The sequence below is a fragment of the Poromitra crassiceps genome (assembly GCF_964638095.1).
Source record: "Poromitra crassiceps genome assembly, chromosome: 7".
Taxonomy (NCBI): domain Eukaryota; kingdom Metazoa; phylum Chordata; class Actinopteri; order Beryciformes; family Melamphaidae; genus Poromitra; species Poromitra crassiceps.
Window position 1 is genome coordinate 2,325,327 of NC_139628.1, and position 23,259 is coordinate 2,348,585.

Consider the following 23,259-nt stretch of genomic DNA (forward strand, 5'->3'; position numbering starts at 1 on the left):
CGCGAGGCTGCTCCTCTGGGTGCCGGATCTCGTTAGACACTGCGCTCAGCGTCCAGAACACTGTACCTAATTACGTTAGTGTATGTGACTAGCTGATAGGACCCAACTTCAAACAAACCGAACTATCCCTTTAAGGTATGAGTTACATTACTGGGCAGGCCTAATGTCATGATTGTGACATCGGACCAATACCACCCCCACCCACACAGACACCCACACCACCCACATTAACTCCCAAGGTTGCCAGCTCATACATACAGCATTAACCCCCTAGCCCTTATACATTAACCCGCGAGGCACCTCATATGACATTAACCCCCGAGGCACCAGCTCATACCACATTTACCCCCGAGGCTCCAGCTCATACAAATTTAACCCCCGTGGTGCCAGCTCGTACAACATTAACTCCTGGGGCGCCAGCTCATATGACATTAACCCCCGAGGCGCCAGCTTATACCACATTAACCCCGAGGCACCGCGCATATGAAATTAACCCCGGAGGTGCCAGCTTATACAACATTAACCCCCGAGGCACCAGCTCATATGAAATTAACCCCGGAGGTGCCAGCTCATACAACATTAACCCCCGAGGTGCCGCTCATATGAAATTAACCCCAGAGGTGCCAGCTCATATGGCATTAACCCCTGAGGTGCCAGCTCATACAACATTAACCCCTGAGGTACCAGCTGATACAACATTAACCCCCGAGGCGCCGCACATATGAAATTAACCCCAGAGGTGCCAGCTCATACAACATTAACCCCCGAGGCACCAGCTCATATGACATTAACCCCTGAGGTACCAGCTCATACAACATTAACCCCTGAGGTGCCGCTCATATGAAATTAACCCCAGATGTGCCAGCTCATACGACATCAACCCCCGAGGAGCCAACACACAGACACACAACGGGTGTAAGGATGTGTAGCGGCCTGATAATCTAGTTATATTATATTTATACGTATATTATATTAAGCGTAATTGTGCCATGAACATGAGACTTTATGTCTATGTTATCATTATTATCATATATACTGGTTTATAGTGATATGCAACCAAGTGAAGGATCAAATTGAAGTTACTGTCTTTTTGCTTGGCATCACCCCTTATTATTTTGCAGACAATGCAAAGCCAGAGTAAGGTAACTTCCAATTAAGGGTCAAAGGTCAAGTTTGAGCTAAAACAAATTATGTAGATAAATAACTACATTAAATAAACAAATAATCAACACATTTCCTGTTTTCTTCCTACGAAACATTTGGTTGGACAACAACAAAACTTTAAAGTCATTTTTCTCAGTTCTACACTCTGGTAAGTTACCCCCTATTAGCTTTGCAGGGCAGTATACTTTGGCAACACTGTAAAGCTTCTGGCATACTCTTCGCGCACGCGCTGGGGGCGGGGCTCCGAGGAGGGCGCACGCACTCTGCGCGGGCCAAAACAGAACATACTCAGTGCGCAGCTCCAGGCTCCAGGCAGTCTGAATGAAATTGAATGTAACGTTCCCAATTCTATGTATTAAATTATAAAAAACGACCCTCAACATTTGGGAAGGCTAAGCCACACAACTAGTTCGTTATAATCGAACGCCATGCTTCAAAGGCAACTTTCCGACGGTGAGGACTCAATCACAGCAGATATCCACTGACCACCTACCACGGAGATCTCACAGGCACAGGCAGCAAAACCCAACGCGCTGATAGAAAAATCTCCATGGACGCGCCGCGCTGCGCTCAGGCCTCGCCCCCCGACACGCCCCGTGCGATGACGTCATAATCGCCGTGCGCCCTATGCGCTTGGCTGGGCGCGAAGAGTATGCCACAAGCTTTAGTCACTACGGTCATGCCAATAAAGCTTCTTTGAATTGAATTGAATTGCAAGCAAAAGATAATGATATTATCATTGACCTTTTCCCCCAAATTATTAGTTTAACACGATAGTATGCTTATTACATATTATTATGCTTGTGTATATATATATATATACACATATATATATATAAATAAATACATAAATATATATATATACATATATATATATATATATATATATATATATATATATATATATATATATATATAGCGTTTTATATATATACATATGTATATATATATATGTATATATATATATATATATATATATATATATATATATATACATATATATATGCGATTTTCAGCCAAATAGATGTCGCACTAGAGCAGCATGAACAAATCATACAGGCTGTGTGTTCTCCTGTCTGCTGTGTGTGCAGACTAGGGATGTTCATTTTGAACAATTTCCATAATCGAAATTCGGGAAAATTAACGATCAATTATCGATTATCGATAGCATAATAATAATATATATATATATATATATATTATTATTTTTCTCTCTGGTCTGGTAATAATGTTCCGTGTTCTCGGCCAGCTATAATGGCGATGCCGCTGTGGAGTAAGAATATCAGACACTAGCGCTGTGGCCAGGTAAACAAACATGTCAGGTTACATGATGTAAGCAATCGGCGTCTTCCAGCTTAGCTGACAGCAGAGTCAAACCCGCGGTAACGTTGACAAACACAGTCCATAGTCACACAGCCTTACACTAGCTAGCTAGGCTACTGTACTCACATTTTGAAAGTAGGACTCAGCTCACCGGGGCCGCAGCTTCCAGGCTTATAAACTCGTGACAAAAACCTCATCTGTCCTGATGGTCGAGTTCCATCCAGCTGCTCTCAGTCCGACGCTTGGATATTATTAGCCACGACTCCCACGAGATGTGTGTGAATTGATTCAGGTGCGTGTTAGCAGCTAAAGGCTAGCTGCGTCCATGCTGACTGTTACTAGGCTACTTCATAGTTTATAACGTTATAAACAAATAAAACGACTTGAATTCACTTAAACACATGTACCGTTACTCACACTTTGTTGAAAATTAGGAGAGAAGTGGACGAAGTGTCATAGTTATAACAGCCTCACTAAGGTCTGCAGACCGCTGGGTGCGTTTGTTTGTGTCCCCGGCGCATGCCGGTGTGAATTCCCCATGTTTAAAACAGTTTTGTTGGCACAAAGGCCCGTGCCCAGCCAGAAAACTAGAGACTATATGAAGCTCCACCTCACGTTAGTCGGCTGTGCAATGGAGTGGGGCGAGGAGGAACGAATTCCACCCAAACCTAGTCAGAAAAAAAAAAAAAAAAAAAAAAAAAAAATCTGAAAAAAATCCACGTGATCGAATTCATTTCTCAACGATCAATTATCGATAATTGATGAACATCCCTAGTTCAGACAGGCTGTGTGTGCAGACAGGCTGTGTGTGCAGACAGGCTGTGTGTTGTTAGAGAGATTTGGACTGGGGAAAGGATTTATTGATATGATACAGGTTCTATATGCAAACTCCACAGCCATGGTCTCTACTAATGGTCTACATTCCAGTCCGTTCCCCATTTTCAGCCTCTTCATTCTCTCGCTGGAGCCCCTAGCACAGCATCTAAGGCAAAATCAGATTGTTGCTCCCATCCAGATTAACTCTTCATCGCATACTATATCGGCCTTCGCTGATGATGTGCTGATTTATCTAACAGATATCAATAGCTCAATAACATCCTTGCTGTCTACTTTTGAGGAATTTAAATTGTTATCCGGCTACAAGATAAACTGGACAAAGTCAGCACTGATGCTATTGAACAGAGCTGCGAAAAAGGTGGCATTATCTCATGACATCCCTGAGATCACATATTTGGGTATCCGGATCTAACCTTCTTTATACAACATAGTAAAGTCTAACTACGAAAATATTTTCAAAGAGGTGGAACGTGACATAGCCATATGGACAAAACTGCCGGCTTCTTTGCAGACTAGGGTTGCTTCCATTAAAATGAACGTACTGCCACGTATAAATTTTGTGAGCATGATGATTCCGCTGCCTCCTCCAGAGGGATATTGGAAAAAGGTTGACACATTACTACGAAAATATATTTGGGGTGGCAAACATCAAAAAATTAAATTCTCTACGCTACAGAGACCAAAAAGGGGGTGTCCACCCGCTATGCCGACCACCCGCAATGCCGACCTTAGGTTTAGGCGTGGGGGGTGGGAGAGGTTAGGGTCTGGGGGAGGTTAGGTTTAGGCATGGGGGGTGGGAAAGGTTAGGTTTTGGGTTAGGGTCTGGGGGAGGTTAGGTTTGGCGTGGGGGCTGGGAGAGGTTACCTCCACCGACACGCTGCACGCCGCCTCGCTCAGCTGGTTCTGCTTGTGGGCTATCGGCATTGCGACCTGTCGGCACATAGACGCGGCACCAAAAAGGGAGGGGGGCTTAGCCTTACCAAATTTTTTGTTATACCATCAGTCTTTCCAGTTACGTCCACTCAAGACATGGTTTGAGGACTCTTCCCAAGTTGCTTGGAGAGACACTGAGGACACATTAGTATCACCATTCAAACTTGAAGATGTTTTATTTTCTGGTATAACAGCTAATCAATGTATGCTACGTTTTGGTCCTATTATCTCGAACACAATAAGAAACTTCAGGATGGTTGAAAAATACCTGGCAGGTAACTGGAAATGGCACATGAATACCCCCTTGTGGCGGAACAGAAATATGAGGTCAGGGAATAAGCCTTTTGAATCAATGGCATGGTCGTCAAAAGGGGTGGCTCATTTGGGAGATATATGTAATTCAAGTGGCCTTATTAGCTTAGAAGAATTGTGCACCATGTTTGATCTACCAAGGACATCTTTTTTCCTGTATCTTCAATTACGGAGTGCACTCCGTGCTTGCAGAGTCCCATGGAGTACAGGACTACAAATACACCCAATTGAGAGTTGGGTGACCACACTGCCCACCAGAGGACTTGTTTCAGCCATATACTCACAACTTCAACATCGAACACAGAAGGATCTGCCATTGACTAAAACTTGGACCAGGGACCTGGCTGTGGATGAAGGGGATATAAATTGGGAAAACGTCTGGGAGAACATTTTTCACTCATCAAAGAACCCCAACCATCAATTAATCCACTTTAAAATCTGTCAGAGAGCCTACTATACACCACTCACAAGATTTCATATGAAACTGGTAGCCAGCCCTAATTGCGATTTGTGCTCTCTCAATACACCTGGTACGTTTAAACACATGATAAAGGTATATGGGAATGCCCAGAGGTCTATGACTTTTGGAAGAAAGTGACATCAATTCTATCTGATATGATTGACACGCCTATACTGCTCGAACCAATCCTTCTTTTACTCAATGATGATTCACACATGGTATTGACTGAGAGACAACGCAAGTTATGGCTCGCGGGGTTAACTGCTGCTAAGAAGTTGATAGTACAGCGTTGGTTACCGCCACATAAACTGTACATTGAGAAATGGTTGGGTTACTTTCAGGATGTGGTTATGCTGGAACTGTCCACGGCCCGGGTAAACAAGGCCAAGGACACCACCTTGCAAATGTGGAAGGAAGCTGCCTCTTTAATAACGGATCTAGGAAGGAGGAAATAGAATATATCTGTACCACTGATGTGAATACTTACCGAGATCGGGGGAGGGGGGGGGGGGGGGGAAGCCACCGGGAAAAGGGGGGGGGGGGGGGTGATAAGAAGGTATGTGTAAACTGTATGATCAGGGCCCGAAATTAGAGCCCGCCACCCGCCAATGGGCATATTTTAGCTTTGGCGAGTTAGATTTGGCATCTGTCCGCCACGTGGCGGGTCGCAAAATAGTCGTCATGTAATATTAAAACTGTGTGTAGCCGCCTGTGTCCACCTAGCGTATTTTTCCGACTGGAAGCGCTGATCCCAGCGCACAATATACAAGGAAGCAGTCTGAAACTAGTTCAGTCACTGAACTAACGTTAGTGCGTTCAGTGCGGTAGTATAACATGAGTGCTTCCTGAGGCTGTTTCATTCTAGCTCTCCCGGCTACCAAACGTGACTCTAGAATGAAATGCAGTCATCAATTTAGCTGAGGTAAATTGACAGCCTAACGTCAATAAATGAATGAATCAATCGCTCGCACTTGTTGCCGACACTCGTATGATACAGTATATATGAGGAGATAATAGTTATGTGTGTTTTGGTGCGCAGCTGGCACGAGTGCTTTGTGAGACTGTTTCATTCTGGCTCTGCCGTATAGGCTACCAAACATGACTGGAGTGGAATGGAACGCAGTCGTCAATTTAGCGGGGAAAAGCGTCTTTTAACCTCTGCTAAATTGACAGCCTATGTGACACACACAAAGTATGGTCACAATTTGTGTTTAGATTTAGTGATGTATTATGGTCACATTTTGCGTTTGAACCATGTTTGGGTGAACCAAATTTCATAGTGTGCTCTATGCCTGTCAAGTATACTTCCGAGTTACGCCAGCAGGGGGAAATTCCGTTTGGGGAGCGCTAGTTGTAGTGCAAGCCGGCTTCCGTCCTTCAGAGGAAAGCCTGCCTGAAGAAACGATACATAACGTCTCCTGTCTCTCCTGCTTTCTACTGTTTAATACAGGTTAGTGGTGGTGTTGTCGCTATTCAATGCACAGAATGTAAAGATAATATGTCTGACTTCATGAGCATGACGTTTGTTGTTGAGTTGGATGTTAGAAATGCATGTTTGGTGACTTGGTAAACGTGGGGTATTTCCTCATTCAACATGTCCGGGCGCACTAGTCTTGGCGTGCGTGCGGGTGGGCCGTGATAAAATGGCGTTCGTGCCGCCAGTGTGTTGCATTGTCATTCTACAGCTCTCTGACACTTTATTTTAAGGAAAGACTAAATGTGAAGACTCCTTGACACCTTTTATTTTGACTGAAATTGTCATGTTTGAGTTCTACATGCACTTGGGAAATGTAAGGGTTAAAGGTGATAATGTAATGTTAATTTAGCTGTGTAGTTTTGTTTTGTACCAGTAGGCTTTCAATTATACATCAGATATGTTTGATTACTTCTATGCCTAAACAGGGTAATTGCTAAATGTGGGTTACAGTACACAATGACCTTACACCAGCTCTTGGGTGAAACTGATGCACTTTTAGTAGTGATACATTGTAGATTCATAGTAACTAGAGATTACTAATTCAGATGGCTGAATCTTGAGCATATAAATATGTGAATATGAAAATATGTGAATATGGAAATATGAGAATATGGAATTTTGTATTGTATGTTTGTTTAAGATGATTTTTGTAGAAAATAAGAAATAATAAGAGAAAACCAGAGTTAAATTAAAACATGCTGTTTAATAAAACAGAGGAAAGCCTGCCTGAAGAAACGATACATAACGTCTCCTGTCTCTCCTCCTTTCTACTGTTTAATACAGACAACTTATACTGTTACCCTGGTGCCCAACCCGGGCACCTGTAACACCTACATCGGGCGAATCAATCAATGAATCAATCGCTCGCGCTTGTTGCTGAGCTCGTATGATGAGGAGATTAATCAAAATGCTTACCCACCAATAAAGCCGAAGCGGAGCCGAGAACGAGTGCAGGAGAGCTAACGCAGGTGCCAGGTGTGAGTGGGAGAGAAAGGTGCGTAGTCCAAGTTGTGCGCTGTGCACTGAGACTGTCGCAGTTATTACTTTTAGCTGCGTTGTTTTTTTTGCAACAATTTAAGCTCAAGATTGTATTGTATTGATGTATTGATAAGATTGACTTGACATGTATTGATTAATCAATCATCAATCAATATATTAAAATAATTTGCTTCAAATTTTACTCTGGCCTCTTATTTAAGTGTGTATTCTTCAACGTAATATCTTATCTACTTGAAATGTATTGAAAAAAATTGATATATATGGATATATGTGACACAAAAATGCAGGTTTTTTTTGGGCCGGTAAGAAATATGCTTGGCGGGTAGATCTTTTCCATCTACCCGCCACTGGCCGGTGGGTCAAAAAGTTAATTTCGGGCCCTGTGTATGATGGAAGATGTGGAACTGCAATAAAAAAAAATTGATCACACAAAAAAAAGACAGGCTGTGTGTTCTCCTGTCTGCTGTGTGTGCAGACAGGCTGTGTTAGTCTACCTTTGTAAGTCTTGCAATCTGTCCAAGGTGTTTTCGCTGACTTCTGCCTAATGTACTCTGGAATGAGCTCCAGCTGCCTGCGACTATAAAGTCTATGTGGATGAAGAAAATGAACAAATGATTTACAGGCTATGGGCAATAAATGGATATTACACAATCAGCACAACCAGTCCTACAAATCTTCTTCTGTTTTGAAAATAGGCTATGTCCTGTAAACTGACAGTCACAGTAAATAGACAGTTAAAGCATTAATGAACAATTGTAGGTCAGACAGTAGCTACAGCAGCTCTGCACCAGTGGCACACGGTTATACCAATGATATAATAATAACAACCTATGATCACATTCTGGAAGACACAAAGCTCCAGTCATCTTATTTCCATGCACATTAGGCATTTGCAGAATATGTTTGTTGTTGAAATCAGGAGGCCATTATTGTGCCACCTTTGACCCTTCTTTCTCTCTTCCTCTCTCTGCTTCCTTCCTCTATATGCTCCTTTTCTTCTCTCTCCCTCCCCGCTCTCTGTCTCTGTCCTTCTCTCTCTCTGTCTCTGTTTCTCTCTCCCTCCCTCTCTCTCTCTCTCTGTCTCTCTCTCTCCCTCCCTGCTCTCTGTCCCTCTCTCTCTCTGTTTCTCTCTCCCTCTCTCTCTCTCTCTCTAGCTCACTGATATTGGCTTCTACAGGTCCCACCACCGCCGCACGAAAACCGCAATTTGCTACATGGCACCGGAGGCCAGGGGGATATCGTACGGCCTGCTCCTCGCCTCGGATATCTATAGGTGCAAGATCAATACTTCTCAAGTCCGTTTAAAGGACGGCTTTCCCGTGGGCAATATGAATATATATTACATCTCACGCCCCTAAGGTTTTCGAATCCGTTGAAATTTTTGAAATTGGTTGTTCACTGCCTGACCTATCAACCATCTCTCACATCATTTTCATGACGCTCTGACGCAAAACGTGTCGGGGCGTCATGTCCAGCCTTGCGGAAGTCGAGCACCTATGAACTACAACTGTTGTGGGCCATGGTCCCGCCTCTAGAGGTCCTCCACGCCCCTTCAGAGGTCTTGAAGAAAAACAAAAGGCAGCCATCTTTTCCCACCGCCTAGCCTACGGTAGCTAATATTAGCTTTCCATAGCTCCTTGCAAAGAGACCATATCTCGGGAACGGAAGCACGTATAGACACAGGACTGGCGGCATTGGAAAGCTCGTCAAATTTTACATCTAGTAGTAGGTGCGTTGAAGTAACGAAATCAACGCTGAGCAATGTACCTATTTTTACACATTTTTACATGAAATAGTTACAACATCAGATGCGCGTAACTCCTTGGAAAATGCCTTAAAGGAGAATTTCGGTTTTTTACACCACGGTCCTCATTTCCAGTTTAGAATATGATGTTTTACTCACCGAAATAGTTTCGCTTCATTCTGATGCCCACGGAAGATTTTGAGCTCCGAGTACACTCCTCAAACAGGCTAGAACCGCTAGAACGGGAGCCCACGGGGCATGCTGCACAGAGCTGCACACGCTCTGTAAATCACACCTTTTCCGTCTCGCCGCGGTCCATATCCACGTTGTTATGATCCATAAATACACCTGTGACTGTATGTCGCCCTCAAGGCTCTTCGGGTCTCCTCATCCGGGGTCTGGGATACTGGGAATCAAAATCCCGGATGAGGAGACTCAAGTCCCGCTCCCGCGAGAGTTTACACCCAGGGTGCTCCACTTACCTGCGCACAGGAGACATTCTCCCCGCGGCTACAGTCTTGTTCACATCAACAACAACGAAGAGCAGCTCATCATTTTAGTCCAATAGCGATTTGAGACATTTATATATATTTTTGTAACTATATATATCTACTCTCAGTTGATAGATCGATCATCGAGATAATGGTACGTTTTTGCGCCTATCCAAATTGTACCAACAAAATGACGAGTTGGACATGGCTCAGTTTTCACAGGCTCCCTTTTTTCAATATGGACATACTAAAACTTTGGTTAGTTGTGCTCAAGTTGGACCCTAACACTCCAGTGGATGAATTGCGACGTGCAGATCATCGGATATGCAGCGCACATTTTGCCCCAGAGGACTATGGTGTGCCCGTCAAGGCAAAATATCAAAAACAACCTAAATCACCGAAGCATCGCCATCTGAAGAAGAATGCCGTCCCAAAAGCATTGGAGAGCCAGGCTACGGACACAATGGAGGTAAGTCACATCATTCAAATATGTTATCTATTCGGACAGTGTTTTGGCAGTTTACTTGGCTGTTTACAATATTACGAAAAAAGCCTACTAGTGTGCGGTTTTTCTTGAAGATTTATGGTATTATCTGATTGGAACAGAACGTGTGCGCACGGATCGTTGCAATAATATCAACACCCCCGAAACACAAATTGATTCTCTCCAGCATTGCAAAGCACTCGTTTACATTATCAATACTGTACGAGATTGTAACATACGTTGTTCGTATCAACACTATATAGCGAAGATAATTTGTAAAATAAGAAAGATTGTATTGTGAGAAGCCCATGCTGACCACAGCTGGGGTAGGGGCGCGTTCTTTGTTTATTCCCCCGCGAACAATGGCTGAATTCGACTCATGCACCTACTGTAGGCTACCTGTATGAATCGACACCTTACCAACGTAGTTGTAAATCAAATAATGTTGTCACCATGGTCTGATAGAAAAACATACTTCTGTTTACTTTTTAGGGAAGTACCAGTGGTGAGGTTTCTCCTACTGGTGCTGACTTTGGTGAAGTCCCACAATCCACTCCAGACAAGAGCCAACACAGAGCAGATGAGGAGCCATGCAGATCAGCTGGGCCTTATCTATCCACTGCATTGACTCTACTCCTTACCAGTCCACCTCCAACTACAACACGTCCACGAACCAGGCGATCCCTATCCGGATCATACCTGGCGCTGGCTCCTACTTGGTCACGATTAGTGGTAAGCCAAGCAGTGACAACACCTTTTCTGGAAATTAGCTTATTATCCATTCAGCCCCTCCATTACTACACTGACATAATGTTTTTTGTTTTTGTCTAAGGACCCGATCCCATCCACATCAACCTCCCCTGCAAATGTCCCTCAGCCGGCTGCCAACACATCTTCACCAGTATTGCAAGTGAGTTGAAAGGTTTTTATTTTATTTATCAGTAAAAGAGGAACTAGTCTGCATCAAATAGCTTTCATCATGTGCAAATCGCTATACTTGATATTCATTTGCAAATACATCTATGCGGTTACTTATAAATTCACAATCTATCCTGTGTCTTCAGAGTGTACAGGAAGTTGTAGCTGAACCGAAAGTGGGCGACCTCAACATGAGTTTTGGGGAGTTGGATCTGGACCCCGCAGATGTCAGCTTTGTTCTGCCCAGTTCCGACTCGCCTTCCAGCCCAGGAACTACTTCTGGCTCTGCCAGCTCTTCGGGAGACAACCCAGCAGGATGGTCAGAAAACAAGTGGCTGGTGAATGAGTCACACCTCCTCCAACTTTTCCAAAACTGTCCCAAGTGTGCAAAAACCATAGAAGAAACAGTTATCACCACCAGAGCCAGCCAAATCAAAATTCATTGGGTTTGCCTGGACGGACACTCTGATACATGGCAATCATGTCCTGACCGAAGAGGCATGGCAGAAAACAATCTGCAGATATGCGCTTCTACAGTTTTCACCGGAGCAACCTACACTGACATTGCAGACTGGGCTGGTGTACTCAATGTTCCATTACCAAAACAAACACAGTTTTACACAATGCAGAAGACATACCTCATCCCCGTCATACAGTTGGCTTACCAAGATCAACATGCGAAAATCATGGCCCGGCTCATTCAATCATCACAACAACAGAAGGCTGAACTCTGTGGCGATGCAAGATGTGATAGCCCAGGTAAATATTATATCTATAACATTATTATCGAAATATATCAAATGTATATAATGTAAATGTAAATGTTCAGATTTCTACTTTTTCCGGGTAAACTTGAACCATCCATTTTTTTCTTCAAAGGTTACAGTGCAAAATACTCAACGTACTCTTTCCAAAATGATGCAACCAAGGAAATAGTCCACTTTGAATTGGTCGAGGTAATTCAGCTAAACTATGCCAATCTGATATGCACCATCTGCTTGGAGGGGGCTTTCTACATTTCTAAAAACCAGTGGATGTACATTTTCTGATAACATATTGTAATGTTATAGGTTTCAGAGGCTACTAGCTCCGTAGCGATGGAGGTGATCGGTTTCCAGAGGGGCCTGAACCAGTTGCAGGATTGTGGGGTGGATGTCGGTGTGATGATCACAGACAGATCGCCATCCATCCGGAAACTTATGAGAGAGGACTACCCCCATATCCAACATGAATTTGACCCCTGGCATGTCAGCAAGGGTAAGTAACTGTATGACACCAACACCTTTTACTATCTAACCAACAGACTTTGTAGACATGCTTAGTCATTTAGATAAATAAAAGGACAAATAATTTACAATCTAATTCCTTACATGTGTACATAACTTGCAAAATTGTGTGACTGATACAGGCAGACACCACCGTACTCCAAGTTCATGGTTTTTTATTGTTTTTTATTCGAGTATTTTTGTTTGTTTGTTTGTGGTTCCTCTAAGGTGTGAAGAAGAAACTTGTGGCAGCATCAAATAAGAAGGACAGCAAAGAACTCCTGCCATGGCTGAAATCTGTCACCAACCACTTATATTGGTCCTGTGAGTCTTCAAAAGGTGATCAGGGGGTAAGAATGATGTTATTTTCTAATTCGAACACCACATCCACTCGAGAACATACTATGATTTAGCATAAAAAAAATCTATACTGGATGAGAATGGGAGTCAGAATATTGCATACATATAGTACATGTAGTACGATAGTGTAAACACAGTCCCGTAATCTATATTTATTCTCACAGTAAAATGTGTCACTGAGGGTCCCTTCTCATTTGCTTAGGAATGTGCCCGTCGCTGGACGTCGGTGCTGCATCACATCTGTGGAGTGCATATGTGGCAGGTTGAGCGCTGCTACACCTCCCCTCTTAATTGGCATCACCGTGTCTGTCAGTTGAGCGTGATTACACCTCCGCTCAACTGGCATAAGCTGTGCCTGATTGCGCAGTAGAGGCACCTGCGTTATTTAGTTCCCCTGACACAGGCGCGTTCACTACTACCTGGCGTTCTCCTGGTGAGGGCTGTGTGTGGCGTGCGCTGTGTGGCGTGCTCTGTGTCGGGAATCGGGACTTGGAAGGTAAGCAGGGGCATAGAGGCTGCACGGTTTGTATTTTATGGTGCATTATGTGACACCTGCCGTGACTTCGCTTACAGCGGCTGTGCTTGCTGTGTTGTGCCGCGTCTGAAGGATAAGGAAACGGGGGCATCTGCTCGTTCTCATTTGGAGACTGTGACGGTGTTGGAGCGGTGCGTTAAGTGTGCTTCGCTTGGGTAAGCTGGCTCTAGTTATTTATTTATAACTTCTGTGTTTCGTTATCTTTTCTGACGGTTGTCCTGCTCTGTCCTGTTGTAGTTGAGGCCACAGTTGGTGGTTTCTCTTCCTCCTCCTCGGCGCTCGGTGGGTGGCCGCACTGTGTAACCTGGTGACGTGGGCTGCCAGCTGGACAGCTCTACCTACGGCCTCCAGCCTCGGTGCGCCGCTTCGTCCCCACTGCCGTTTCCTGACGGTTGTCCACAGGCTGATCTAAGTATCCCGTAATACGGCTGTGCCATTGGACGGCTTGGTGTGATCCCCCATCCCACCACAATTCTATTTTGAGTTGATTTATTTCTTTTGGGTTCTGACGTAATTCATTTATTTTCTAACTGATTTCTGGGGTTATTTGGGGTTATTTTATTTCATTTGTTATTTGGTTTATTTAGTTGGGTTATTTTCTTTGTTAATTATTTTTGTTTCAGACTCAGCTGTGGGACCACCTGTGGAACTGAACCTTTCATACTCTGGTCCCACCTACAGCTGAGTCTTGGTGTTGTTTGTTTATTTCTGCATTAATATTCTGTTGTATTAGTTTCTATCATTTGTTATTAATCCAGTCCTTGGGTTAATCCTTTTGTGTGTGTGTGTGTGTGAGTGGTTTTAGTAGTTTGTTTTAGATATAGGTATTTGCCTGAGTCTGTCATTTGTGTAATTTTGATTTCTTTCTTCTCAGGGCAGGAGCTTTGGCCCTGAGCGGCAGACTCCCCCGGTGGTGGTGTCCCCCCTCACTCCCTTTGATTTGGTGTGACACGTGGTGGTTTGGTTTGCAGTGAGTTTTCTTTGTTTTGAGTTATTCTTCCCCTTACCTGAGTCGGTCTGCCCGAGCTAAGCGAGCCCTGTCCATCATTTGGCTTTCCCACAATTAACAGTGGCCTTTATTTAGACCCTCAGGCATTATTAAATTAGTACTGTATGTGGTTGTCTTTTTAACATGGTAAACTTTTAAGTAATAAACCTTTGTCATACTTGGAAGTCCGTCTCTTGTCCCCTCCTTATTGGTGTACGAATCCGTGTGACCTTCTGTGATTAAGAGTAGTCACAGGTCAGAGTATTTCCTGGGGGGCAGTTCCCCAGGTGGCGTTGTCGTTGCTCTTTACCATTTCGCCACAACTTGGCGTCGTCGGCAGGATACACTGTTTGGGGACAGAGACGTGACTTCCATTTTCCATTTTCGTTGTGTGTTTTGATATTTCAGGGTTTTCTTTTTTTTTGGGGCGTAGTGTGGGATCTGGTTTAGGTTTTGTGGTGGTGTGTGGAGACGGCAGTGGAGACGGAGCGGCAGCACCTCTGCCAGTTGGTAGCGTCAGGTCCCCATTTTTGAGGGTTGTAAGTGTGGGCTCCACAGTTTGCTATGGAGGAGGAACTGCGGCAGCTCAGAGAGCTAGTGGCACAGCTCTCAGCACAGGACTGGATGGCTGAGCATCAAGCTAGGCTCAAGGTGGCATTTGAGAATGCTCATAAGAGGTTGTTGGATGCTGCGGGTCGACGAAAAGAGCGGCACGATCAGCATGTTCGAGAGGCCCCTCTGCAGGTGGGACAGCGGGTCTACCTCCGAGACCTTGGGGTGAGGGGTCGACACAAGCTCCACGACAAATGGAGCTCAGTGCCTTACCAGGTGCTGAAAGCCCCATCAGGGGACGGAGCGGTTTACACCATTGCCCCGGTAGAAGAGCTGCACAGGGTGCGGCAGGTGCACCGGGACAAGCTGAAGGCCCAGGTCATGCCTATTGCTCATCCTCCTAGGGCTCTAGCTCCACCTGTTTCGGTGGTGCCCGAGGGCCCCCCTCATTCTCCTGAAGGTGGTGAGTCATGGCTTCTAGCTCGTGAAACCTCAGCACCCCCTGCCCCAGTAGAGTCTCAGCCTGATCCAGACCAGATTTTGGAGCAGACACGTTCCCACTCGGCGGCCGTTTTCCCTGGTGGTCAGTCTAGCCCCCCGCAGTTGGCTTTGCGTAGAACTGGTCGTTCCACCGCCGGTCAACATTCCAACTTACATCGACTTCCCCAGTCTGTTGGCCTCAGGGGGCCGGGATTACCCGAACCTTAGGCCTTGGTCTTAGTTCTGGTTGCACCTCCTAGCTAGTAGTCTGTCGTCGGGGCGACGACACAGAAGGAGGGGGTGGAATGTGGCAGGTTGAGCGCTGCTACACCTCCCCTCTTAATTGGCATCACCGTGTCTGTCAGTTGAGCGTGATTACACCTCCGCTCAACTGGCATAAGCTGTGCCTGATTGCGCAGTAGAGGCACCTGCGTTATTTAGTTCCCCTGACACAGGCGCGTTCACTACTACCTGGCGTTCTCCTGGTGAGGGCTGTGTGTGGCGTGCGCTGTGTGGCGTGCTCTGTGTCGGGAATCGGGACTTGGAAGGTAAGCAGGGGCATAGAGGCTGCACGGTTTGTATTTTATGGTGCATTATGTGACACCTGCCGTGACTTCGCTTACAGCGGCTGTGCTTGCTGTGTTGTGCCGCGTCTGAAGGATAAGGAAACGGGGGCATCTGCTCGTTCTCATTTGGAGACTGTGACGGTGTTGGAGCGGTGAAAATAGTTGCAAGGGTCTGATCGAGTACTATAGATGTTTAGAATGTGTTATGGCTACATTAGTCCTTTGCAAGGTACAGTTTTTGCATAATTTGTGGTCTATGTTTGGGTTCTGTCAAATGATGTTGAAAATGTCCTCTGCCTCAATGAATCCCACGTAGCTGCCAGTGGGAGAAGGGTACTTGGTTCGGACTGCAGTGACGATGCAGCTCGGCAGGACTCTCCTATTTCCAGGTCCAAGGCGTTCTCCTCTCAGAACCCATTCGAGCACTACACGATAGGCTACAAGTCTGCACTGCCTGTAGGACAGAAAATGGTCAAGTTCATTAGAAAAATATAACGAAATAAAAAATTTACAACAATTACTTTACTATTTACTCATCAATCAGATAAATTAGAGGCGAAGTCAATTGCAGAAGTGCGCTATTTGTATTTGTAGGCTACTTACTCTATGGAAAGTTGCCCGTTTGGTCCTGCTGGTTTGGGGCGGGTCCTCCAGTTGATTTCAGGCACACGAAAGAAAGTCTCTACCACTGCCCTGTTTATGAGAGAGGGGTTGGACCTGAGGAGTTCGCCTCAACATTCATGTTGAGGCGTCCATCATCATGTTGGTCATGAGTCAACATCATCTGTCAGCCCCAGGCTGTCAACATCATCATCATGTCCATCATCATGACGCATCATGATGCGTCCAACTAGCCTCCATGTTGAGGCTAGTTGAGGCCAACTCATGTTGACCTCGCCTCCTCAGACCTTGGTCTCACCTCAGACGTGGTGAGACAGCATTGTGTGGGGTCCGATGTCTCGTCATCTACGGAAATATCCACACCTCCAACATCTGGCCTCAGGTCCCACTCTCTGCAACAGAGGCATTCCTCCTCGGTGGGCATAGGGTTACAGCGTCCACAGGAACACCACCAATCACCATTTATTCTGGGCCGTGCAGCGGCTTGTTCATCGTGCTGTTCCTCTCTCTCTCTCCTTGTTCGCTCTTCAATTTCGGCCAACTCTTCAAGCGTATACTCAGGCTCAAATCGATAAGGGCGGCCATCGTATTCAAAGTCATCATCCGTATCCTCGAAATCAGAAAAATATTCTGCCATTTTTCACTAAATCTTCAAGGCACGTAATAGCTCTTCGTTGTTGTTGATGTGAACAAGACTGTAGCCGCGGGGAGAATGTCTCCTGTGCGCAGGTAAGTGGAGCACCCTGGGTGTAAACTCTCGCAGGAGCGGGACTTGAGTCTCCTCATCCGGGATTTTGATTCCCAGTATCCCAGACCCCGGATGAGGAGACCCGAAGAGCCTTGAGGCGACATACAGTCACAGGTGTATTTATGGATCATAATAACGTGGATATGGACCGCGGCGAGACGGAAAAGGTGTGATTTACAGAGCGTGTGCAGCTCTGTGCAGCATGCCCCGTGGGCTCCCGTTCTAGCGGTTCTAGCCTGTTTGAGGAGTGTACTCGGAGCTCAAAATCTTCCGTGGGCATCAGAATGAAGCGAAACTATTTCGGTGAGTAAAACATCATATTCTAAACTGGAAATGAGGACCGTGGTGTAAAAAACCGAAATTCTCCTTTAAAATGCATGAATTTTTTTTTATGAAGACATCTCCCGACATATATACTACCGTTTAAATTTGGTGCAATTTTTTATTTTTTCTACTCAATGTTTTTATGTCGAAGCCTTCTTCTTCTTCTTTCACTTTTATGGCGGTTGGCAAGCATATATGTGCATTACCGCCACCTACTGGAGTTTGATATCAGCCAAATGCCTGAGGGGTGGGCGTGGAAACGAAGGCCACGCGAGCCCAGTGCATTGTGGGAAATGTAGGATTTCGGGTCCCCGCACCCGCCCCTCCCCTCCACCACCCACCCCCCCCCCCCACACAGAGTGGATTTCGGTTGATATCTCTGGCTGTGAAGAACCAATTTCAAAAATTTCAACGGATTCGAAAACCTTAGGGGCGTGAGATTTAATATATATTCATATTCCTCACGGGAAAGCCGTCCTTTAAGTGTGTTTAGGTGTCAGATATGTGAGGTTTACCATAAGAGTCACTACTACTTTTAGATGGATGATAATTAATGAGTAAAGGGCAATTGAAATGGAGTCAGGCAAGTTCTCAATCAAAGAAATAATAATGTATGTATGTATGTATGTATGTATGTAGGCTACTGTATACGTATGTATGTATGTACTGTATACGTACTGTATGTATGTATGTACTGTATGTATGCATGTACTGTATACGTATGTATGTAATGTATACGTATGTATGTATGTACTGTATGTATGTATGTACTGTATGTATGTATGTGTATGTATGTACTGTATGTATGTATGTATGTACTGTATACGTATGTATGTATGTCTGTACTGTATACGTATGTATGTATGTACTGTATACGTATGTACTGTATGTATGTATGTATGTACTGTATACGTATGTATGTACTGTATACGTATGTATGTATGCACTGTACACGTATGTATGTATGTACTGTATGTATGTACTGTATACGTATGTATGTATGTATGTAATGTATGTATGTATGTACTGTATACGTATGTATGTACTGTATGTATGTATGTATGTATGTACTGTATACGTATGTATGTATGTATGTACTGTATGTATGTATGTGCTGTATACGTATGTATGTATGTATGTATGTATGTACTGTATACGTATGTATGTCTGTACTGTATGTATGTATGTATGTATGTACTGTATACGTATGTATGTATGTACTGTATGTATGTATGTATGTACTGTATACGTATGTATGTATGTATGTTGTATGTATGTATGTATGTAGTGTATACGTATGTATGTATGTATGTACTGTATACCTATGTATGTATGTACTGTATACATATGTGTGTATGTATTGTATGTATGTACTGTATACGTATGTATGTACAGTATGTATGTGAATGTATGTACTGTATGTATGTATGTGTGTGTATGTATGTACTGTATACATATGTATGTATGTACTGTATGTATGTGTGTATGTATGTACTGTATGTACATACGTACAGTATGTATGTATGTATGTATGTATTGTATTGTATTGTATGTATGTACTAATGACGCATATCGGGAAATCGGAAATGAAGCCCTCTTCCCCGGGAATCCCGGGAAATTTGTTGTTGTTGTTGTTGTTTTTTGTTGTTTTTTATGCATCAAGGAGAAATATACCTATTCCCAACCTGACGAATGTATTATTTGGTGCCATTAATATTAATTAATTAAGGCAAAACATCGCAATTTAACGAACTTTTTAGGCTGTTTTTAGGCTGTTTTTAGGCTGTACCTATATGTATTAGGCTATAGTGCCGTTAGGGTTTATATAATTCACCAATCGCCTTGATTGGCGTATAAATAAATCCTGTAGTAGCCTAGGCTAAACATTTTCTTAGAGAGTTGTAGAAACTGCCGTGGAAGGAATGGAGCCGTAAACGCGTCGATCGGCCCATTTTCACTCTCTTTTACGCACAAGATCAATGCTGTCTGATACCTGGCACCGTGTGCTTTTGGATATGGGCTGCTGCGCTCTGGCGGCTGCACCGCTCGTCTTCCAGCCGTGCCCAGACATCTCCATACCGCATACCGGAGCACGGCTGTATCAGACTATCTCCACCCCTCTGTGCACAGACATCGCCTACAATCAGACCATCATGCCCAACCTGGCGCACACGAACTGAGGACGCACGGCTGGGCTGATTGTCGTTTTCACCGCTGGTGAAGTTTGCACGGTGCTCAATCGCCGTCTCGTAGGCTACTGCATTAACGGTCATGGCACAATCCCCTCAAGCAAGTCAGACGTGTAGAGAAAAGAAAAGAAACATCGTGGGCTTTGTGTTTATTAGGCTATGTTCAATAAGCTTTCAGTCTGTTCCACCGGCGCACAGCGCACAATGGCGCATGGCCAAAACACGCAGAAATAAAATCAGAAATGAATTCCACTCTGCAAGGGATATCAAATTAAAAAAAATCTCTGGCTATAACATTGTTGTCAGAGAAGCTAGTATTAAAATCTGCCTGCAATACGTCGTTATTTGACGCTATATAAATACAAAATTGATTGATTGTTGGTTGATTGATTCACTTTGATGTCTCCGAAATGCATATAGGCCTACATCGTGATCATTTAATGACTTTACAATGCTTACAGTAGCCTAATATATTACATGTTCTTTTAAAACATAGGCTACATCATTTAACACATTCACTGCCAACAGTTTTTCCAATACAGTAGGTAGCTTCTGCCAAGGTTTTTTTTGAGGATTCTGGCTCATCTTTCAAGAGCCGAGGATTATTTTCTGCTAGGACTTTGTGAACACAAAATATCTCAAAAGAACTAATAGAATGTGTGCTTTCTCTGTCTAAAAGAGTTCGTTTTTATCATGTTCTGTTATGTAAGCATTAGCAGTTGAATACAGCATGGTTTCAGCGTCTGAGAAAGAAAGCTGAGATACATGCATTTTTGTGAAATTCGATAGAACAGGCAGAACAGTCACTTTAACCATTTATTTTTGGCATCAGTGAGACATCAGACATCTAAACAATAGTTCTGAACAGTAATTTCCTCCATAACAGCACCCCCACCCCCCTCTCCTTCAAACTCCTCCCTCTGTGGGTGTGTCTCTGGTGGCTTTGCAGCGTGTGTCACAGGCGAGTCTCTGCTGCCTGTCTGTGCTGCCTGGCGGCCGCTCGTCGGGCAAGTCTGGATCGAGCTTGTTCGTTTCTGGGGTTTCGGTTGTGAGCTGGGATGAAGCTGCGTGCGATTCTGGGCTTTCTGCTGTGTGTTTCAAAGTGTGTTGCACCCAGAGTCTATTTTTGATTTTTGGAATCCCCCACCGTTGTGCGCCAGCTCCCAGCGCGAAAGCGTTTTCGCCAAACCATTTTCATAAGAATGGTTTCCTCACGCTTTTTCCTGCTGTTTTTGCTCGGCTTTCTCTAGTCTGGAGAGCACTGTCGCCACTTAGTGGGTCGGTGGAATGGGTTGTACACGTTCGGTGGCTCCCATATTTTTATAGGAGATGTAAAAGGGTTTGATCCACGTCCCACCGTTTTTGACGAGTTAACTCGTCGACGGCAGTGAACGTGTTAAGAAAGTAAACTGTCAGCATATTTCTAAATATAGGCCTATTCTAATATGTTCTGCATGTAAAAATACAACATTTTGTCCCGGTTTCCCATCATTAATTTTCGGGGAAACAGGAAATGGGTTGGATGGCATTTCCCGGGAATCCCGTTTCCCGGGATTAAACCCTAGTATCTACTGTAGGCTATACATATGTATGTACTGTATGTATGTATATATGTACAGTATGTATGTATGTACTGTATGTATGTATTGAATGTATGTTGAATGTATGTATGTATGTACAGTATGTATGTATGTATTGTATGTATGTATGTATATACATTATGTATGTATTGTATGCATGTATTGAATGTATGTATGTATGAATTGTATGTATGTATTGTATTGTATCTATGTATGTACTGTATGTATGTATGTATGTATTGAATGTATGTATGTATGTATGTGTGTATGTATGTATTGAATGTATGTATGTATGTATGTACTGTATGTATGTACAGTATGTATGTATGTACTGTATGTATGTATGTACGTACGTACGTACTGTATGTATGTATGTATGTATGTATGTATTGAATGTATGTATGTATACTGTATGTATGTATGTATGTATTGAATGTATGTACTGTATGTATGTATGTATTGAATGTATGTATGTATTGTATGTATGTATTGAATGTATGTATGTATTGAATGTATGTTGAGTGGTATGTTGAGTGGCTGTTCTGTCCGAATCAGCACCGCCTAATTATAGCTTCATTGACACTCCCAGAGCTGATAAGGGGGGGGGGGGGGAGTAGCGATTGTCTTTTCTGATATGTTTCAATGTAAGCAGGTAACATTTGGAGACTTCTCATCGTTCGAATACCTTGCTGCTATTCTGAAATGCTCAACTACTGTGTTACTGCTGAATATCTATAGACCACCAAAATACTCAGGCAGCTTTCTCGTTGAATTTGCTGATCTACTCTCCTTAATTTTCATGGAACATGACTACTGTAAATTCCGGACTATAAGGCGCACCGGTCTATAAGCCGCACCTTCAAAGTTGACTATTTTTTTCTTATATAAGCCGCACCGGTCTATAAGCCGCGGGTGTTTTGATGTTTAATTACCATATGTAAGGCTTCGTGCACAGAGGGGATTGTCGGGAAAGAGATGGCTGTTTGGGGAAGCTCCCATTTATTAACATTTCAACAAAACAAAAGTCAGGTCACTAATCCCCAGACAAAATCACACATTGTGAGATGCTTAAAAATCACCATCGGCGGGAGCTTTACTCCAGATGCTGTGCAGCCAAGAACACAAGTGAAATTCGTTCTCTCGTGACCTGTGGTTCTCAACGTGATGGACGATTCACCTTTCTTGTTAACAGTCCTAGTGAGAGGCAGGTCGAACGTCAAAGGCACTTCATCCATATTTATGATCTGCTCCGGTCCGATGGAATATTCCTTGATCTTTCTTTGTGTGAATTCGCCGAAGTTTGTAATTTTCTCCTGGTAGTCGGGAGGGAGTTGCTGACACAGTCGTCCGCGCCCTGACGGACAGTCCCTTTCGTCTCGGGTTTGTGCATGATCCTTTGCTGCTGCTGCTGTTGTTGTTCCTGTCTCGCTACTGTCTCAGACATGGCTTTCAGGCTCAATCGCCGCCATCGTCGTAACACAGCCAGTTCTCCATCTTTTGAAGCATGATGTTAGATTACAACGAGCTAGTTGTGTGGCTTAGCCTTCCAAAATGTTGCTGTTAGTTTTTTAGAATGTAATACATAGAATTGGGAATGTTACATTCAATTTCATTCAGACTGTCTTTCAGGCTCAATCGCTGCCTTTTTTCCCCCGGAGCGAGGGAGGAGGGAGGGTGTTTTACCGTAGTGGCTGAGAGAGAGTAGTGGCACAGTGCTCCAATCAGGTCGCGAGGCACATTTTTTGCAACATCATCCAATCAGGGTCTCGCTCTCATAATGTCTGTCTTGCTCTCGTTCTGCCTCATACCAACATCCATAGATTTTGGAGGTTCCCGAGTGGCCGTTTGCTGGAAAAATCCATAGATAAGCCGCACCGTTATATAAGCCGCAGGGGGCAAAAAAGGCCAA

At 44.0% G+C, this 23,259-nt stretch overlaps 1 protein-coding gene and 1 long non-coding RNA gene across 2 annotated transcripts in view; both read left to right on the forward strand.

Annotated features, from left to right (window-relative positions):
• Positions 1-23,259, forward strand: part of LOC310780275 (receptor-interacting serine/threonine-protein kinase 3-like) — a gene marked incomplete at both ends in the record, with an annotated part of 49,647 nt that overhangs the window by 11,043 nt on the left and 15,345 nt on the right. The window contains one exon of the mRNA XM_083640836.1: positions 8,660-8,778. Coding sequence (XP_083496962.1) covers positions 8,660-8,778 — 119 coding nt within the window. The remainder of the gene's footprint in view (positions 1-8,659; positions 8,779-23,259) is intronic.
• LOC310779835 lies at positions 12,262-12,997 on the forward strand. Its single transcript, XR_014552858.1, has 3 exons — positions 12,262-12,399; positions 12,636-12,757; positions 12,970-12,997. It is a non-coding gene; the product is annotated as an uncharacterized lncRNA (long non-coding RNA).